Source organism: Achroia grisella, unplaced genomic scaffold (assembly GCF_030625045.1).
Source record: "Achroia grisella isolate CSIRO2021 unplaced genomic scaffold, CSIRO_AGI_Agris_v1 utg906, whole genome shotgun sequence".
In the NCBI taxonomy this organism is placed as follows: Eukaryota; Metazoa; Arthropoda; class Insecta; order Lepidoptera; family Pyralidae; genus Achroia; species Achroia grisella.
Window position 1 is genome coordinate 995,393 of NW_026713064.1, and position 21,821 is coordinate 1,017,213.

The window sequence follows — 21,821 nt, forward strand, 5'->3', positions numbered from 1 at the left end:
ACTATTCTGAGTTGGCAACATATAATTATTATATGGATTGTCGATGGCTGGCTGTGCAAAAAAAAAAAAGATATTGTCTATGTTCAAAAGACGGAAAGTTGTGGAAGTTAAAAAGCTATTGGGCGTTTGCATTGAAATCTAACGTTTTTGGCAATAGTGGTCTATAGATTATTTGAAATATAAACAACGTAAGGTTTTAAAGTTATCATAAAACAGGTAAGTTCTGTAAAAGTAATACTAAATCCTTAAAAATGTGCCTGTGATACATCTGCCCGAGTTAGCGATGACTTGTCAATCATAACCATATCCCTCTGCGTTTACTGTTATTTTTTACAAGTAACTATTTATCAGTACATTTTCCATAAAGGTTTTTAAGTGAATTATCCATGAACGTATATAGTTGCGTACATAATTTCTTCATTTACAAATGTACCGCTACCTATTTTTAGACCTGCATGTCTCGGTGGTACGCTATTGTCACTTAGCGGCGTCTTAACAATATAGAATAAATGTATTTGTTTATTTTTTTTTTCATGGGAATGTTTATATGCGTCAAGAAAACATAATATTATTGAATAAATACGTGTACATTCGACGAGTTAACTTTATGTATTTAATCAAATTTTAGGTAAATCTATCGTGATGGCAGTAAACGTGTATTCTACGAATGTTACATCGGAAAACCTTTCACGCCATGATATGTTGGCGTGGGTAAATGACTGTCTTCAATCAAACTTTGCCAAAATTGAAGAACTTTGCACTGGGGCCGCATATTGTCAATTTATGGACATGCTTTTTCCTGGCAGTGTACCTATGAAAAGAATTAAATTCAAGACAAATCTAGAACATGAATATATACAGAATTTCAAAATATTACAAGCCGCCTTCAAAAAAATGAGTGTTGATAAGGTACTGTATTCCTGTATTTCATAAAATGATTGTTATATTAGGTAAACTTCGTCCAAGTTGTCTATGTGGGTCTTTATCTCACCTATTTCATCTACCAAGCAATTTGATTTGTAAGCTGTGTTTTGGTTAAAGGATGAGATATTGTATTGAAATTATGCAGTACAGAGGCATCACAACTTGGACTAAGTTGTTCTGTTTGCCTAAAAACTAAAGTATACTGTATACTGTTCAATTTTACATAACCAAGCTGAAAGAAAGTACAGAAATATTACATGATAATATTTTGTCCATATCCAACACCTGTAGTGCATGCATGAAATATTGGATTTTCAGTTATGTAACAGCTATCACAAATAGTAAAAAGTAGTACCCAATATCCATTATAGGAACAGCACTGTGGACAATACAAGATACGTCATGGTAGCCATGGAACACCTCACATAGGTTACCTAGAATACTTTTAAATAATGAAAGGGGTTTTAAATAGAGGCAATGTATTTTTATTTAGTTATTTCAATAAAATATTATTCTAGGTAATACCTGTGGATAAGCTGATAAAAGGAAGATTTCAAGATAATTTTGAGTTTTTACAGTGGTTTAAAAAGTTTTTTGATGCCAATTATGATGGTCGTGAGTACGATGCTTTTGATGCCAGAGGTGGTTTCACAATCGGCTCAGGAGCTTGTGAATTGGGTGTGCCACTCTGCGTTGCCGGTCCACCGCCCACAAGAGTTCGTCGGGCAGCTCCTATTCATCATTCTGGCAGTACGCATTGACTGCATAACATTTGCACTGCAACTTTTGCACCATACTACAAAATCTTTATAAATATTTGAATGAAATTTGCTTAGTTATTAACTATGTATTTATCAGTCCAATAAGAAATTAATATTCACTTACTTTTCACAAATAATTTTATTACAGTTTGTAAAGATTTTCCAAGTGTGGTAAGTTAAATGGTTCTTCCACACAGGTAGTCAGCACCGCTGTAGTCTGTCAGTTCTTTTTATTTTTACCTTCTTTTTTTTTTGTAGATAGTACCAATTGACAAACTGGTGAAGGGTCGTTTCCAAGATAACTTTGAATTTTTGCAATGGTTCAAGAAGTTCTTTGATGCCAACTATGGAGGCACGGAATATGACGCGGTGGCGCAGCGTGAAGGGCTGCCCATGGGGCACGGCGGCTCGTCCGCACCGCGGTCCGCCGCCGCCACTGCCGTTAAGAAACCAGCTGCGCCAGTCGCCAAAGTTGCAGCTAGACCCCAATCCAGTACTATATTTTGTTTTCTTTTACCATTGAATGTTGCTTCCTTTATTTTGCATTCAAACTATACAATATGTTTATTATAATGGAAATTTTAAAACAGAATCAATTAATAAACTTCAAATTGTAAGGAACCATTGCCCACAAAGTACATAAATATTTTTTCCTCTAAAATACATATGGAAGCTCAACATATGAATAAACTATATTGACTTATTATTCTTGTAGACTGTTTCACTGCATGCACATATTTATTCATATGTGATTAATCTATTTGCACAGCATGTTCTATTTTCCGTTCATTTTCAACAGATCGTCAATGAAAATTATGATTCATATATAACTATTCTTATAGGTGCTGAATACATGTATACATGCAACTTTTATTGACATTTTTTTAATATATATACCTAACCTTGTTTTTCTGTTTATGGCAGTCATGTTATTGCTTGTTATTCTTCATCATCATCATCATTATTGTACCCAAAATTTTTATTTATAAACTAATATAAAAATAAGAAGAGAATCCTAATAAAAGAAAAAAAAATCCAGTAACCATAACAAATATATATATATATATATATATGCTTTGAAATAAATATTCCACTGTTTAATGCAATTATTTTATAAATATATTGAAAGAATTAATTTAGATTTTAGATTAGTGCGTAATTTCGATTTCGCGCAGTATGTAATGTGCATAATTTCGGGATGTATAATAAAAATCTTCCATATATACTTTATAAATGAAACCAAATATCAAACCATCGGTTTAGTAGCAACCCCATAAAACAGTGCAAATAGTGATTTATCTTAAGTATTAGTATGACGGTTTTCTTTCACACTTGTTTAATTTTAATTTACATGGTGTTTTTGCAGTTCTCAAAGCAAACAGCACAATACGGTCTCCACCTGTCAACTCATCAAGGTTAAATCAAAGTGGAAAAGGCGACTCGAAACTTGTTGATGAACTCAACCATCAGGTAATGTGTTGATTGTGAACATTTAATTTTATAAATTCATGAGTGTGGCGCCTGACTGATTTTGACGCTTTTGCGTTTCTGTACTGAATCTGAACAGATTATTTAATAAGTGCATGTGTTAAATAACATTGTTTATGAGCTTTGAGTATTTAGGATTATAATATTATAGGTATTTAATCCTAAATACTCAAAATTTATGACTGAATCCATACAGTAAAAATAGTCTTTACCAAGCTTAAACATGAGTCTAATGAAAATTCATCTGTGCTACCAAGAATGGGTTGACGAGAGCAGCAACTTCGAACCCTGATCAATACAAACAATCATACTCATCAATACAAATGTTTGTACCTTAGGAATCGAACCCGCAACCATTGGAAGTAAGGCGGTGTGTTATACTGCCATACCACCGAGGCCGTCAATCAAAAGTATAGTGTTAAAGGATAAATCTATATTCATAAATATTGTGTTATTTGAGAAAATCAACTCATCATTATAATCCTTTAAATATTTTAACAGGTGAATGAATTGAAAGCAACCGTAGATGGTCTTGAAAAAGAGAGGGATTTTTACTTTGGAAAACTGCGAGATATTGAGGTTATCTGTCAAGAGATGGAAGACCAACAGAATGCTCCGATTGTTCCGAAGATTTTGGACATATTATATGCCACTGAGGTAATTATAATTAATTATATTTATCCCTACTTTGGGTATTCACCACTGCCAGTAGCAAACGGCCACAAAGGAATAATGAACTTGTTCTACTGTGCTGCTTGTAATGCAGGCACATAGAATTCTTTGACCACGAGTCAAAGAATTCTATAAACTGAAACCGTAAATGTGAATGAAAACTATAAATAATCCCCTATGTTAGATTATTTATAGTGAACAACTTAATTACTTTTATTAAGGGAACAAATTGAAATTTAATTTTTATGGCGCGCCGCACATAATGTTAGACCTATTAATAATGTACATAACTTTATTTATAACAAACACTAGAATAAAAAATTATAAAATTTAAAAAAGGAAACATTCCTATATTAATTTTAATGCAAACATAGCTATTTCATGTTGTCACTTTGTTTTGGTTTAGTACATATTAAAGTGAAACAATTTTGTGTTATAATAATTTTATAATAATATATTGATAAAAGAAATCGAAAAATAATATCATTTATAAAGTTTTGAAATCCTTACTGGGTCGAATTAATGTCAGTTAAAAATTAAAAAAAATATATTTTGATACAAGCTTATTTTTATTAATGAAAAATACCTATACTTTATTAATTTTGTATTAATGAGTTAAATTATTTCTGTGTAACCTCTAAATATAATTAATATTAATTTCCGATAGTGCCACAATTATTTAAACATGCAGAAACCTGTCCCCGGGATTAAAAACCGAGCTATAGTAGATACCCAGTATAACATGTCTCCACCTGTCAAGTGTACATACACTAAACAATGGTAATCATAAATGTAATACAAAGAATATTCTTTGTAATTCTGTAATTGTCAGTATCATGCCACATATCATGTAATTTTTATATGTTTCTCTTACATATATGTATTATAAACTTGACAATTTTAGGTTTATCCGTTTATACTCTATTCCTTTTTTCAGTTCTCACTTAGCTTTCAGGATTAAAGGTAGAGTGTAAAATTACGTTTTATCAACTTATTTCATTACCTATTTGGAGCTCAATTTGTTGTAGTATGTGATTTTATGGAAAACGTTGTTGTTACAGGATGGATTCGCACCTCCCGAGGAGATAGACGGTGACAACCCCCCTCCGCCCGAGGAAGACGAATATTGAAAAAAATATATATAACATAAAAAAGCGTATCATAGTGCTATTTGTATATTATCAACTCGAAATTATCTCGCTTACAAATCATCGACAGTATCGAGTGCTTAGTATTTCACAGCCAATGAGTCGTCGCTGAATGTATAACTTACAAAACAGTGCCCCCAAAATAACTGACGTTATAGGTACCTTCATAAATATATTAGGCGAAAAGGTGGTCAACAATATGTGTAAGCAATGTACCAACTTATTGCAATCAAAGTTGTTAATAGTTACTTTGTCTCAATCACTGATTGTGTTGAAGAAAAAATTCTACCACCTCGTTTGAAACGGAGCTGGCCAGGACAGCTAAAAATAGATAGCAACCTAATCTCACTGTTTTTGAATAGTGTTTACATTAATGATAATCAATTCCAGTTACATTTTATAGCTTTTATAACTATGTACGTTAGGGTACAGCTATTTTCTTAATTAAACTGTTTACAGTACTTGGAATATTTTGCAGATTTTTTATATGTTATGGTTGTTCTGACAGCGCGGCAGCATATATAAAATTCAATTGATGTTCCCTAAAAACAATTGAATAACTTTAAATTTATGGTATGTACGAAGTAGACTGTATCATGCACAATACCCAATTATTAATATAATATACTGTCTACTTATCGTATTATAGAATTATTTATATCAATATATGCATATGCATCTGGCTATATTGCGATACATTGCTGTTATGCACATGGCTGTGTTATAGTTAAGTACAATCGTTCATACTCAGGAGCGTTGTCTCTCGACTGAATTACTTCGTATTTTTGCTGTTTTTTTAAGTATCCATCGTAATTCCATTGTGTCCTTCATAAAAGTGTTATTTACAGATTTAGGTCTACAGTAATTTGTAATAAGTAGACTCGATGTTGACAATCGTTACATTTTTGGACCACTGATGCCTAAGCAACGTGCATTTAATAGGTTGTTAATATTGGAAGAAGTTTAATGTTAATTGTTTATTCTGTTATGCCGCAGTTTAATGAATATTTGGTACTAAATTATCATTATTAAGATGACAGTGATTATTAGATCTGAATGTTTTTACACAACACAATTATTAGCAACGAGACAAAAAGTGTAGAATATTGTTGAAAATAGATGGTGAACTGTTTCATATATACATCCTTGTGATATATCTACCTATCCATGATTTAGGGTTAAACAAACACAAGACTTGAGTGTGCACTAGTAAATGTAACTAATAAATTATGGAAAAATGCTAATATTCAAAATAATTTTATGTATTTTTTAATGTATACGCGAAATATCGCAAAAACTAACGACTTGTTGGCAAGAAAGACATTAATCGCTGTTTAAGACAAAATAGATAATTAATTTATTTACTTTAGCAGTCGTACATTGCCTTAACGGCTGATATTAATTGCCTCTGGTTCTCAGATTGTGAATGTCTTGTCAAATAAAATAACTTTATTATAATTTTTGTATCATTGTATTTATCTTCCATAAAACCGCCTCGCCATAAAAAATATATATACGATACACTGTACATACAAAAAGCATGTACAGAAAAATGTTTTTGGTGGCAAAATATGTTTTTAGGTATAATTTGAATGACAAACAGTATACAAGCCCTACCTACCAACAATGTTATAAATAATATTCAATTATAACAAATTAAAACCAACTATTTTTAAGTTATCATTAACACTAGCAACTGTAGATCTCTAGAACTCTTAAATGCTCATACAAATTAGCAAATCCACAATTTTTACTCCTAAGAATTATTAAGATTGTTAGATACTATTACATAATCATGTCCTTTTCAGTAAGTGGCATTTGTTACCTATATACATTAACAGCCCACACAAACATTACGTGATCATTGCCATCGCTGTGTGTGTCATTCCGGTTTGCACTTCATAGGATATGAAATTTGACTATCATATGCAAAAATGTAACTACACCAATAGTTCCATCATGCTGTCATTAAGCTCTCAGAAGTTTTACGATATGTATTTTGGTGTAAACGCACCTACACAGAGTTACTTCCTATATGGTTAAATTGCAAAATTAAAACTTTCATTGATGTACGAATTAATTCCATTTTTCTTTATCCTTTTCTTGTACATACTTGTTATAATCCGTATGGATATATGTGATCTAAATTCAGAGGCGGATTATCCGTAAGGCAAACTAGGGACGCGCGAGCTCAGAATTTTTAAATAAAATAAAGAAAATAACATATCGACGATTAAGAACTAAATGCTGATCTGTAATAGATGGTATTGCACAAGCACCGATATACTCGTATTATGCAATATTGCCTGACATAGCTTTAAGAATGTGCGTATAGACGACAGTCAGTAATTGCAGCGTGAAGCGGAGTTTTTCCTGCCAAAAGAGAGTGAAAAACTATCTTCACTCAACCATGACAGATAAGAGATTAAATTCGTTAGCAATACGAAACATTGAATCTACCTTATTGCTGTCTTTAAACTACGACGATGTAATTGACAATTTCACGAAACAAAAATTTAGACGCAGAAATTTTTTATTTTTTAAATTGTGTTTGTTAGTCTCTTACTACTTATTTATATTTTTTCTTAATAATAAATTATTTAGGCCTTTGTAATAATAATAATAATATAATTATTTGTCAGAATATGGTATGTACAATGGTGGTAATTATATATAATATATGTTTCATCATATTCTGCTGTTTCCAGCGTACAAATATTAATTATGTAATCCAAGCATTATAAATTCTAAACATTAGTCATTCACCATAACTTCTTTCTTTAAAAACATTATGGAATATAATAGAATGTCAATATATTATTTTAATTCTAAATAATAAAATTGATTGATACTATTTCGAAATACATCACAACCACATTATTACTAGCCGTTATTTGTCATTATTATTAATTGAATAATAACATTTTTCAAATATCCATGAATATACACGTTTTTTGAAGAATGTTTTATTGAGACTTAAAATTGTCTGGTACCTAATTTATTATTAATACGGATCGCCATGCAATATTAATTATTTGAATAAATGGTCAATTTCTGCCTAGGATTTTGAATTTTATAAATATTAGTGCTCCTTTTGCTCAGTGTCGTGCTTTTCTGAAATGAATTTATATTAGTATGGACAAATACACATATGTGATAAATATATAGGTAGCGGTAATATCTTATTTGCTCTGCATAATGGCTTGCAACTATCCCGCGTCTTGGTACAACAAATACTGATTATAGTGTTCACTTATTTGTTATTTATGTCTTCTTGTATGTAAGTTGTTATCGACGTAATATCGGCTCGTTAGCCATAGCTCCACGTCTTTACTCCGCGGCGCTTGCGCAGGGAATCCCTTCCCTCTTGCGCACGGCGGTCCGTGTACGCTCGGCTCGAGACGATAGATAATAAACTGCTAGTGTTTCCACATACACTACATCTCTCTCCTTTTTAAGTTTATTTTCTTTTCAAGCATGAATCAATCCACTCTATTAGGTATTTGTTCCTTGGAGGCATGTGTGCTACGTTACAACGATGGTGGACTCATTTTGACACTATACTGCCACACATAAGCCGAATGCCTCTAGTGCGATTGGCCTTTCCAGCGTAACCAGCACCGTGATTTTTCCTCCTCTTTTGAATATAAATTACATTTATATATTAACTCCAATTTACTCTGTGTTTCACATACTTCACCTTTCTTCTTTTATATTTGTTTTCATATAATCGTTATTCCACTTTGTTATTGTGTAATATTATGTAAGATTAGTATAAAGCACTTCTGAAAAAATGTTGTATGTTTATGACCAGAATATCTCTATCATAGTAGTCACTACTTTATATTTTGTAGGTTTAAGGTAAATACTTATATTTTTTTCCATTCTATCTGTCTCATGCAACGTGTTATTTACATGTAGTATTTTTCTTTATCATGTACATTTGAAAACTGATTATCTAAAACATAATCTGGAATTTCTTCAAAACTCCCCACTATTTATTATTATCATTCCATAAAATATTGATGGGTCCTGTGGTGGTATACCAGAATATTATTATTATATCAAGAGTTGCATCAACAATTGCAAACGACTTTCCACTATATTCTGTTTACACATCTGATATCAGTCCATGTAGTATTAATTGGGTATAACTATAACCATTCTTCATCGTACCAAAATTATCTCTCTTATCACCTGCTTTAATTTAGTGCTAAAATATTAGGAAAGGTTATCAGACCAGTCTTTGAGTGATCGACATATACCACATATATCACCACAGCGACTCTACGTACTCCAGCAATCGTCAATTATATTAGTTATAGAAATTATATTTTCGACCAAAATTAATTTGTGTCCTATGACTTTTGATTTATTATATTTTACTGAATCCGCTCCATTTCACTCCGATAATTAATATGCATTAAAACTGGCAATTTTTTATTACTTATATTCAACCGCAATTTAATGCAACATTCTATCAATTTACCTTTAATGAATAGGACACCATTCATCAATACACAATACAATGCTTGATGACCCCGCCAAAGACAATTTAACACAAACTGGACGTTAATACGCAATTTAATGCTTAACGACCCAGCCAACGCAATTTAATGCAACCTGTCCGCCAATACGCAATTTAATGCTTGACGGCCCAGTCCAACGCAATTTAATGCAATCTGTCCATCAGTTCGCAATTTAATGCCTGATGGCCCAGCCAACGCAATTTAATGCAACCTGTCCATCAGTTCGCAATTTAATGCCTGATGGCCCAGCCAACGCAATTTAATGCAATCTGTCCATCAGTTCGCAATTTAATGCCTGATGGCCCAGCCAACGCAATTTAATGCAACCTGTCCGTCAATACGCAATTTAATGCTTGACGGCCCAGTCTACCTTACCTCTGTAGCTCCTTTTTTAGAATATCAATGCTATTGTCACCGTCATTATAACTCCATTGAACTTCTTAATTCATCCTCTTTAAGGATTGGTTATTAGTATTATGCTCATTGTTTTTCTTCCTTTGCTAATTTCTTTAAGGTCATCTGAGCCAATAGTCACTTTATAAGCAAATCATGAACTCCTGCAAAACACCAAATTTTATAATTATAGCACAATTAAACGCCACTCTTATCCATTTAATTTTCACAATATATACATTTATGACTACTAATATTAAACATATTTCAGATTTATTTACTCCACAAGAATGTCCAGTAAATAATTCTAATCTAAAGTATAGGAATACTAATAGTATCCTCAGAACTATTTTATTTTTCCAATAATGTATCGTTAGTAATTGTTACTATCATGCATCATGGTTTACATTATTATCTAGTAATAATAATAATAATTGTGCAGCCATAATATAACGCACCTCATTCACAATAATATACCTCGTATATAACGACTTCCTTGATTTAACTAATTCTTTGTAATCCCTTGGATTTTCCATAAGAATCGATGTAAAATATACCTTTACATTGCGACATTATTATTATTTTTTTTTTAATTTGGAAAAACCCCTCATTCTAAGGAATTTTCTTAACCCAAAACCTTTATATAATGTTCCCACCAATGGTATGACTCTAACTCTACTTATCTCTTATCTCATAAAATGTGATTCATGTCAGGACATGTTTCGACGTACTTTTGTTCGTAGAACAATAATTGTTGTTCGATGGAAAATAATGTAAAGTTTTGTAAACACTGCTGCTCGTCACTATTGTTAAAGATTCAAGTTGAAATGGCTTAGCAGGTTTTTTTTTTACCTTTTTATAACGAAGTTTAGACCAACGTACCTTCAACATAATAAATCTCAGTTCAACGAATTACTTGATATACTATATATATATATATATATTTTTTCGATTTGTTTTATCGAGGTTGCACTGTAGTACGTATGTAAAAGTTAAAACACGCTAATTTGTCTTTGGCTACCCTGCAATGCGGCCAAAGTATTTAGAAAACGACCAACACCAGTACTATTACGATAAACAAATACATGTATATATTTTACAAATACTACAATGAAGCAGGTATCATTTCCTATTAGCTATCTCAAAACTCAAAACCACATTAATACACTTATTTCGCGTATCGCGACACTACACAACTCCAGCCGCAACTGGATTAACTGTCAATTAAAAATGACTCCTCATCGCTCCAACATCCCCGTCACATTCATATAAAACAGCTGTCAGCGCTGTCTGCATGTGATCACAAAACAAATTCTAACTCCATTCCACAGCTACTAAATGCGGTACATTAATGCAATTATGGCTATTATTCCTATTATTTATTCAAGCTTCTTTAAATAAAGAATATTCATATTCTATTCCATGTTCCCGAAACTTCAAAGAATATAAAAACATTTTTTTTTTTTTTTCCACTCTAATAACCCCTTCACTCATCCGCATAATGCATTAGGCGAGTAGGTACAATAATTCAGAACTTAATAGTAGTTCTATTTCATGTAACCATTATTGTGCAATTTCTAATTTACTGGTATTTTTAAATTAGAGAGAATCTTAAATATGATTCCATAAAGACATACTCATCACCACTGTACTATACTATAGCTTATTATTAAAAGTTAATCACTGTCATTGCTGTAAAAATAATAGAATAATTCTATATACATAATTAGGTATCCTTTTTCTCGTTCTAGTGTTACTGACTATAGAAACCACACACCGCATACAGAAACAGCACCCCTGTACCTTACATCCGGCCATAACTAGCGACACACTTCCTCGCAATATAATAGTCGGCATCTCAACCTCTTGACTACGTTGTTTTTTGTTTTTCTTCAACAAATTCATTAGACACTAAATTCACCAAACCAAAAGATTGCCTTCTAGGTCGCAAGTGTAGATGCGCGCTTCATTTTAACACAAAGCACAAATTGTTAAATATATGCCAGACAAGTAGATAGGCACCTTGCACTACACAACATGTATAGTAGACCCCAACATAATATATCAAACTAATAATTAATCTCCATTTAAAACCTTCCTATGCAGAACAATTGCAATTCCCACCGGCATCCATTGGAATGCTCACTAATAATTATTATTTATAAATTATATAATCCATAAGCCAAATAAAAACATTTTAACCACACTACTTCGCGGCTCTGCTCGAATACCAGAATAAAATAGTCTGCAGGTATTCCGAACAACTCATCCGCATCGAAATGTATGGGACACTGTTACCCAGATACTTCAACACTTGCAATCAATTAAGGCAAATATAAATATTGTCCACCAAGCACTGCTCAAACCGTGTGTGTCACCCCACTTTAGATTTTACTATTGTTGTTTTGTATATAATACCCAACATCAGTACTATAATGCAGGTACAATTGTCAGCTCCCCATCATTTGTAATAATATCGTATCACTCGACAACATCGTAATATTATCCCGTACAAAATGTAATATTAGGTTATCATGTGATCCTTACAGTTAGAAAGAGGAACTTTAGACCACTTCCATTTGCAGCAATACCCTAAAAGAGAATAGTGACATTTGAACACTAGTCACCACATCTGTATAAATACAATAAGGCGGCCCTATTGCCAAAAATAATTAAAGTGCATCGACACCTAGAAAAGATAAAGCAAAACAAACGTGTCGTCCGCACAGTGCTCTATTTTACTTCATACCCACAGGTCTATTGCATCACATAATATGATGTCCCACTAAACATCTCACCGTCACCGTCCTCTCATGAAACGAACATGCAGCGGCAACTACAATCATTACCGATTTTTTATTTCAACACGGAAATACGGAAGGGGGAATGGGATTGTTAAAATAATCCCACTACTAACAATGTATCACGCCAGAGGGACCTCCACGCGGCTCCCCCAGAAACAATCGCGACAAATTAACACGAACCCACCACGACGGGCCTACCGATCCTATCCCCCCCCCGCGCTCATTCAACCATACTCCATCAGTGCCACGTCAGCGCAGGCAGTACAACATTATGAAATGAAATTCTTGTCTCGAATAGAAATATAGATATTTTCCATTCAACGCTGGTCCAGTTCCGGAGACAATTAAATTTCCACCGTAAAGAGACAAATTATATTTAACATTGTACCAATTTTCTTTTCTTTAATATAAATAAAATCCTGTTAACATGATAATTCATTGCATTACGTAGTTATATATCATTTTCTATTTAGTTTACTTTTTATTATATAACCTTATCTAGCTATCTAGCGTATATTGAATGCGTCTATATAATTTAGCTCTTAGGCATACATAGTGTTGGATTACAATCCAGTTCTGTACCGAACTACACGCTCCTAATTATATTATTATATTGACTGTAATCTGTTTTGTATGCTAATAAATAAATTATCACACATTAAAAATAATAAATCACGGATATACGTAAACATATTACTACAATGATTATTAATACGACTATTCCTACCAGCTAGAGACACTATAGGTATAGCAAGTACAATTTATAATTAGGTACCTACTTACTTGGCGCAAATCGATCGTAAACCGATGTTACCCAGCTATTGTTTTTTCTGTATAGGTCTATATAATTCGCTCCCCGTGCGGCCCCACCATAATCCTTCTAAATTTGTAATTACTCCGTACCCGTAGGTATATGTATATCTTATTAAATGATTTTGTACTTATCTTTATTTATATCCATTTTGCCTCGTCGCCACATATAGTGTTCACTTATTTGTTATTTATGTCTTCTTGTATGTAAGTTGTTATCGACGTAATATCGGCTCGTTAGCCATAGCTCCACGTCTTTACTCCGCGGCGCTTGCGCAGGGAATCCCTTCCCTCTTGCGCACGGCGGTCCGTGTACGCTCGGCTCGAGACGATAGATAATTAACCTGGTAGTGTTTCCACATACACTACACTGATGCATTTCTTTTGTCTTAAATGCCTTATGTATTTCTACTGAGTTGCCCCATAAAATTATTCCATATCACAGATTAGATTCTACGTAGCCTCGATATGCTGAAAGGGCTGCTAAATGTGTTTCTGTCTTTTTAATACGATTTAGAACGTATACAAATTTGTCTAACTTTTTGCATATGATATTAATATTTTCATTCCACCTACAGTATTTATCCACTACTATTCCTAAAAATCCTTCATATTGATGTTCAAATTGTTTGTTTCTAGCCAGTCTATTACAGATAATAGTTGATTGTTAATTTTTGTTTCATAAGATATTTCGTTTTTATTCTGAATAAGTAAAGTAATGTCATCTGCATACAATACACACTCGTAGTTAAGAATGTTAAGCAAATCATTAATATATGCAATAATCAAAAGAGGGCCCAATATGCTGCCTTGAGGTACGCCAAACCTATTCACTGCGTATTTGGATCTATATGTTTATTTACGCGAATTTAATGTTTTCGTTAGTTCTGTACACTGTCTTCTTTCGCATATATATATTTTTTTATACTACTATGGTGGCAATCAAGCATACGGCCCATCTGATGGTAAATAGTTACCGTAGCCTATGAACGCCTGAAACACCAGGGGTATCACTTGCGCGTTGCCGACCCTTAAGAAACCTTAATATACCCTTCTTGAAAAACCCCATGCTGTAGTCTCGTGGGAAAACCTCGGCAGGAAGTTTATTCCACAATCTAAGTGTACGTAGTGTGTGTAGTGTACGCGGGAGGAAACTCCTCTGAAACCGCACTGTTAGGGACCACTTAGTTTCCAGTGTGTGGGGATGAATTCCCTGTCGATGGCGAGCGGTGCGGTGGTAAAAGGTGGCTGTCGGCATCATGTCAAACAATTCCTCAGAACACAGTCCGTTGTATAATCGGTAGAACACACAAAGCGAGGCGAAGTCTCGCCTCAAGCTGAGTGGCTCGATACCGCGAGAGAGATTGGGATCATCGACAATTCTCATAGCACGTCTCTGAACCGAGTCAAAAGGACCGAGCTGGTATCCTGGTGCTCCCGCCCAAAGATGAGAGCAGTACTCCATGTGCGGCCGAACCTGTGACTTATATAAGAGAAGTCTCTGGTCCGCAGTGAAGTACCGCCTCGCTCTTGAGCACACCGAGCTTCTTGGACGCCAGCTTTACCTTTTTTTCCAGGTGACTGCGGAACTCAACAGTACTAGAGATGTCGACACCGAGAATCCCAATACTCTTAGAGATGGTAACGGACGTGTTCTGGAATTGAGGAGCCACAGCAAAAGGGGTTTTCTTAGCGGTGAACGCGCAGGCTTGTGTCTTAGTAGGATTGAATTGAACTAAGTTCAGTCGCCCCCAATCGGAGACTGGTAAGAGTACTCTCGATTTCAGACACAAGCTGTTCGCGTTTTGCCTCCACAATGGAAAGAGGGATATTAGCACGGCCCGTGTAATATGCGTCCCCGGTACTGTTATCCGCATAGCAATGAAGGTTAACTGTGGTTAACAGATCATTGATATGCAGCAAAAACAGTGTTGGGAGAGAGAGCCTTGCGGGACGCCAGCGTTAATGTCCATGCTATCGGAGCAATCACCGTCTACCACGGTTTTGATGCATCTGCCAGACAAAAAACTAGCGACCCATTTGCATAATCCCTCTGGTATTCCGTACGAGGGCAATTTCGATAGAAGACCTTGATGCCAAACCCGATCGAATGCCTTCACTATGTCAAGGTCGACTGCCAACGCCGCACCTTTACTCTCTATGGCAAGGACCCAGCGATGTGTGAGATACGCTAAAAGATCACCAGTTGAGCGATTATCGCGAAAACCATTTTGAGGATCGCTCAATAGATCGTGATCTTCTAGGTATCCAAGGAGCTGTGTATTAATTACACGCTCCATCACCTTGGAGAGTAGAGATGCAATAGCGATAGGCCTGTAGTTCGATGGGTTTGATCTGTCGCCCTTTTTTGGCACAGGGTGCACAAGGGTGGTCTTCCATGATTGCGAAAATTGCCCAGAGGAGTATGAAAACGCGAAGAGGCGCGTGAGTACGGGACACAACTCAGGAGCACACTTTAACACCAATGCCGTCTGGCCCATTCGACTTGTTGACATCAAGAGACAGTAACTCTCGCTGGACTCTCCGTTGCGTTACGGATATTTCCGGCATAGAGCTACCACACCATGGGATGGTAGTAGGTATGGTGTCCCTAGCGTCTAGAGTCGAATTTGAGGCAAAAAGAGCGCACAACTGATAAGTTAAAACCGCATATTACTAAATAAATGGTTTTAATTTACTAAAAATTCTATTGCTATTAATATATCAATTTTGACAATCAATGGACAATAATATGACACGGCTACAAAACTCATTACATTCTCCCCAGCTGAATAATCAGTCACAATGGTAATCTTGAAGGTACTGAGGAGCATGTTTAGTCCTATTGGATCTGCGAAGAATTGGAGACTCTTCAGCCACGTTTTCGGCCACATTGTCAACTTCCTCCGTTAATAAATAAGTAGGTCTTGTCTCGTTAGGAGTTGAATTAGGCATAGCCGTTGGATCACTCAGACTCAAATGCGTGTCAGCAGATGGTATGACCTCAGTTTCTAGTGAATCGGGAAGTTGAGTGACATCCTCTCCACTTGGTGCTAAATATCTGTTAGATATTGTAGTCTCCCTACCGTTAGCCAATCGCACTAGAGAATAATGTGGATTTGGGTGCAGTAACTCTACCTCCTCTACCTGTGGTTGATATTTATTGGTTCTATTAAACCTCTTCATTAAAACCGTTTGTCCTGAGCTTGTAAGCCATGTAGGGATTGACGTGCCATTTGAAGAACGTCGTGGATGAGCAAACATACGCTCGTGTGGTGTACAGTTGGTAGTTGTACAGAGCAGTGAACGAATTGAATGCAAAGCCTGTGGTAATACTTTCTCCCATTCATCTATTTGCATATTCTTTGTCCTGAGAGATAGCTGTATCGTTTTCCATAGGGTTGCATTCATCCTCTCCACTTGTCCATTACCTCGTGGATTGTATGGCGACGAGTGGCTTGTTGCAATTCCACGAGAGTGTAAAAACTCTTTGACTTCTACAGCAAGGAATGAAGTTCCTCTATCGGAGTGTACATAAGATGGAAATCCAAAAATCATGAAGAGATTATTTAAATTTTTTATTACAGTTTGAGCTGTAATATCTGAGCACGGAAAAGCGAAAGGAAAACGTGAGTATTCATCTACTATTGTGAGTATGTATTTATTCATTGTATTAGATGGGACTGGTCCCTTGAAATCTATGCTGAGTCGCTCAAAAGGAGAAGTGGCCTTTATAAGCTTCGGTTGTGAATCCGTATCTTGTCTATATCTAGGTTTTACTTCACAACATACCCTGCATGTAGCGGTCATGGTACGGACTTCCTCTATACTGTAAGGCAGGTTCTTAGTTTTCAGCCAGTGCATCATTCGAGTTACACCGGGATGGCATAAGGCTTCATGCAAAGAAAGTAACTTGGTGGTTTGAGATCCAGCTGAAGCAGAAATTCTAGATAAGGCATCAGCAGCGAAATTATCCTTACCGGGTCTATACACAATATCAAATTTAAACGGCGATAATTCTAGACGCCATCGTTGTATCTTTTCATTTTTTATTTTACTAGTATGCGTAGCACTGAACATAAAAGACACGGATCTTTGATCTGTAATCAATTTAAATTGTTTTCCGATCAGAAAATGGCGCCATTTCTTTAATGATTCGACGATAGCATATGCTTCTTTTTCTATAGCTGAATGATTATGCTCACTAGCGTTTAATGCTCTTGAATAAAATGCTACTGGTCTTGAGTCTTGTGAAAGAACAGCTGCAATAGAGTGTTCAGATGCATCAGTTTCGACGGTAAATGGTAATTTATCGTTGATAGCGTGGACTGAGGACTTGGCTATATCAGCCTTCAATTTTTCAAACTCTTGAATTTGTTCAGTATTTAAGGGGAATGTTTCAGTTTTTGTTAATATGTGGATTCGTTCCGAAAAGTTGGGAATCCACTTAGAGTAGTGAGCAAACATTCCCAATGCTCGCCTGAGTGATGGCATATCATTTGGTGCTAACAGTTTTATTAAAGGTCGAAGACGATCATTATCAGGCGTAATTACGTGATTAGATATATTATATCCTAGGATATTTATAGAGGTTAGACAAAATTTAGATTTTTATTTGTTGAGTGTAAGACCGTACTTTTCAGCTGCTCTTAGAAACTTACTTAAATTATCGTCATGTTCGTTTTGAGTCTTGCCGCAGACGGTTATATCATCAAGATAAGCAAAGGTTCCCTCCAGTTTTTCTTTTCTAATCACCCAATCGATAGTTCTCTGAAAACTGGAGACACCATTAGTAACACCAAAAGGGATACGTTTAAATTGATACAAGTTTCCGGCTGCTTCGAAGGCCGTGTACGGTCTTTCAGAAAGTAATATAGGTACCTGGTGATAGGCACTCTTTAAATCAATAGCACTAAATATGGAATACTTTGATATTTTACAAATTGTGTCCTCTATGTTTGGCAATGGATAAGCATCTAACAAAGTGTATTTGTTGATCGTTTGGGAATAATCTATACAAAGACGCTTTTTATGATTTTCCGTATTGGATATAAGTACTTGTGCCCGCCATGGTGATTTACTCTCTTCAATAACGCCTTCTGCCAATAGTTTATTTACTTCGTCTTCAATGAACTTTTTATCTTCATCACTGTATCTCCGTGATTTAGCAGCAATAGGTCTACAGTCAAATGAAAGATTAGCGAATAGTGGGACAGCTGGTACGGATGCCTGTGCTACATTACATACTACTACTGGTTCTTTAGGTCCACCAAAAGATAGTTCTAGTGAGGAGTGCTTTGATAAGACATCATGACCAATTATTAGATCAGCACATAGATTATTGACAATAAGTAAGCTTATATTTTCGTAGGTATGTTTACCGATTTTTATATTCTGGTACGTTTCACCAGCGACAGGAGCAGTGTGACTCAACGAAGCCATGGAAATGGTTTGATGACATGGTTTACTCTTGAGATTGCATAATTTACTGAATTTTTCATTAATGAAACTTAAAGAACTGCCTGTGTCTAAAAGAGCTTCTGCTTTTATGCCTTTGATATAAGCAGGGACAGTAGCTTTGATTAGAGAAAATGGTGATGCAGCTATAATGCACGCCGAAACATCATCTTGTTCCGCTGTGGCAGCGCTGTAATTCTTACTACGACACACTTTTGCAAAATGTCCCTTTTTCTCACATATTTGGCAAGTGACGTCTGCAGCGGGGCAATTTCTACGTGGATGTACGTTTCCTCCACAGAAGAAACATTTACGGCGACGATAAGTACTCGCTACAAACTTTTCTCTCTCCATTGATGTTTCGATATTTGATTCTGAATTTTTAATCACGTTAATTGTTGGCATGTTAAAACTTTGGGAATTTGTTTCAGCCATCTCTAATGAGAGCGCTTGATTATACGCTTCGCTAAGTGAAAGAGTCAAATTTTCAAGCAGCCTTTGTCTTATTTTGCTTGAAGAGATACCAGAAATAAAAGCATCTCTTATGCTCTCATTCTTATTAGTTTCCGCATCTACAGCAACGAATTCGCAGTCTTTAGATAATTGTTTTAAAGCTTGCATATATGCATCAATAGATTCTTCTGTACGTTGTTTTCTAGAAGCAAGCACATGCCTAGCGTATATGATATTCTTAGGCTTTATATACAATGCATTTAATACCGCCATTGCTTCAGAGTATGTTTTAGTTTCGCTGATATATGTATATACATGCGATGATACATGATTGACGAGTAACTGTAGTTTACCTTCGTCTTGGAGTAGTAGTGACATAGTAGAGACCGCTCCATTGGCATCGATTTGTTGTTGTTGTGCTGCAAGAAAATTCTGAAAAGTTCTTTTCCAATGTTCCCAATCTCGTGATGCAGAGCTAATAGACGGGTCGACATCGAACTTATCTGGTCTGAGATATCTATCCATATTTTATAGTCGACAATTAAATTTTAGTAAATTAAATTGATAAGTTAAAACCGCATATTACTAAATAAATGGTTTTAATTTACTAAAAATTCTATTGCTATTAATATATCAATTTTGACAATCAATGGACAATAATATGACACGGCTACAAAACTCATTACAACTACTACAAATCGGCCTTCTCTTTTGCACTGAGTGCCAAGTTATCATCCGGCTTCCGTAGTGGTGGTAAGGACGACTGACAAAAGTTACCTTCGGCAGCTTTGGCAAGCGACCAAAAGGCACGACTTCCAGAAGGATGTCGTGCTAGTCGCTCTCCAATTTTGCTGACGAAGTCGAATTTGGCTCTAGCAATTGCCCTCTTACTAAACCTAGATGCAGCATTTAAATTCCGCCTCGCATCAGATACGCCAATGTTATTGTTAGAACGAGCCGTGGTCCAAGCCTGAAAAGCAGTTTGTTTAGCCTGTCTGGCTTGTCTGCAAGACCTATTAAACCACGGTCGATTTTTCGCCCCTGAAGCAACAAGAAAGTTTGGAATAAAGTATTCCATACCTGGAAGTATGACTTCAGTGACGGCGGCTGTACAGATATCGACGTCTTCTGATGCAAAGCAGTACTGCTTCCATGGGTACGATGCGTAGAATTCTCGCAATCTATCCCAATCTGCTGACTTATAATGCCATATGCGACGTTGACACGGAGGTCGGGATGTGGCAGGACTTGTGCACGGTAACTGGGATCGGATAAGACAGTGATCTGAAGAACCAAGTAGTGTCTCCACGGTCGCTGAATATCCGTCCGGATGTGTAGCCAGCAGAAGGTCAAGTAAGGAGCTCGTATGGGTCTCAATATCTGGTATTCTCGTTGAAGAAGGCACCAGTTGAGAGAATCCATATGCCAGAGCAAACTCGTGAGCAGTTCTCCCCGCGCGGTCGGTGAGCCGAGAACGGAGCCACTCGGTGTGATGGGCATTGAAGTCTCCAAGTATCACTAACCTCGCGGAGGGATACTGCTCAAGAACTTTATCAGACGTCAATTGAAGGTGCTCAAACAGTCGAGTCGTATCCTCGTCACCGCTATGAGACCTGTACAAGCACGCATAGATGCCGGTGTAGTCACCCTGATCTACACATACTCAAAGAACAGACAGGTCTTTGTCTTCTAGACCAAGAAGGCGGCGACAGCAGATATCCCCCCGGACTTACAAACATACCCTCACGACGACGTACAAACTTGTGATCGAGTTTATACCCGGGGTATAGTAGGTATGAAGTATCAGCCGGAGAGGATATCTGGGTCTCCGTACGGAATAAAAGGGTCGGGTTGGCGGTCTCAAGGTGTTGATGGACCGCATTGATGTTTCCGTGAAGTCCCCTGATGTTACAGAAACCAAATTGCTTTTCAGTCAATACGATCGATGTCAGTTTTATTGCCTTTACCTTTGTACAAAGGCTTAATAACTAAGTCTTTTAATCGTGTTGGAAAGTGTCCTTCAGTAAAGATAAATTTATTATATGGGCTAATGCAACAGATATTGATTTTTTGCACTGCTTTAATATTTTAGTGGTAATATCATCGTGTCCTGCTGAGTTTCTGTTTTTTAATGAGGTAATTATTTTTCTACATGAATATATATGCTATATCTACATCTACACTAATATTATAACGAGGAAAGATTTTGATTGTTTTTTTTAATTGTGGCCAAGTATATTGGCCCCACTCTGTCTGATGGTCAGCACCAGAGGAGACCACGTTGCATTAGCGACTGACAAAAGACCTTCGTTGCAAATCAGTCCCCATTGCCATACTGGCCGATAATAAGGTATACAGCAGACGTGCTGAAGTCCTTATGGT

At 35.8% G+C, this 21,821-nt stretch overlaps 1 protein-coding gene and 1 long non-coding RNA gene across 3 annotated transcripts; one reads left to right on the forward strand and one right to left on the reverse strand.

The window, feature by feature from the left end:
• The first annotated feature begins 62 nt into the window (after positions 1-62).
• LOC131853812 (microtubule-associated protein RP/EB family member 1) lies at positions 63-6,451 on the forward strand. Of its 2 annotated transcripts, none has more exons than XM_059204857.1 (6): positions 63-216; positions 629-909; positions 1,443-1,674; positions 3,052-3,155; positions 3,675-3,830; positions 4,907-6,451. In XM_059204857.1, exons 2-6 carry the CDS (start codon positions 643-645, stop codon positions 4,973-4,975), a joined length of 828 nt encoding a protein of 275 aa, XP_059060840.1. In that variant the 5' UTR covers positions 63-216; positions 629-642; the 3' UTR covers positions 4,976-6,451. The 2 variants fall into 2 exon arrangements, with proteins under 2 accessions (XP_059060840.1, XP_059060839.1); XM_059204856.1 differs by lacking the exon at positions 1,443-1,674 and adding an exon at positions 1,944-2,178 and having other exon boundaries at positions 64-216.
• A 1,774-nt stretch (positions 6,452-8,225) lies between these two features.
• LOC131853830 (uncharacterized) lies at positions 8,226-9,910 on the reverse strand. The gene is made up of 2 exons (XR_009358006.1): positions 9,483-9,910; positions 8,226-8,778 (listed from the first exon to the last, which is right to left on the reverse strand). It is a non-coding gene; the product is annotated as an uncharacterized LOC131853830 (long non-coding RNA).
• Positions 9,911-21,821: the final 11,911 nt, after the last annotated feature.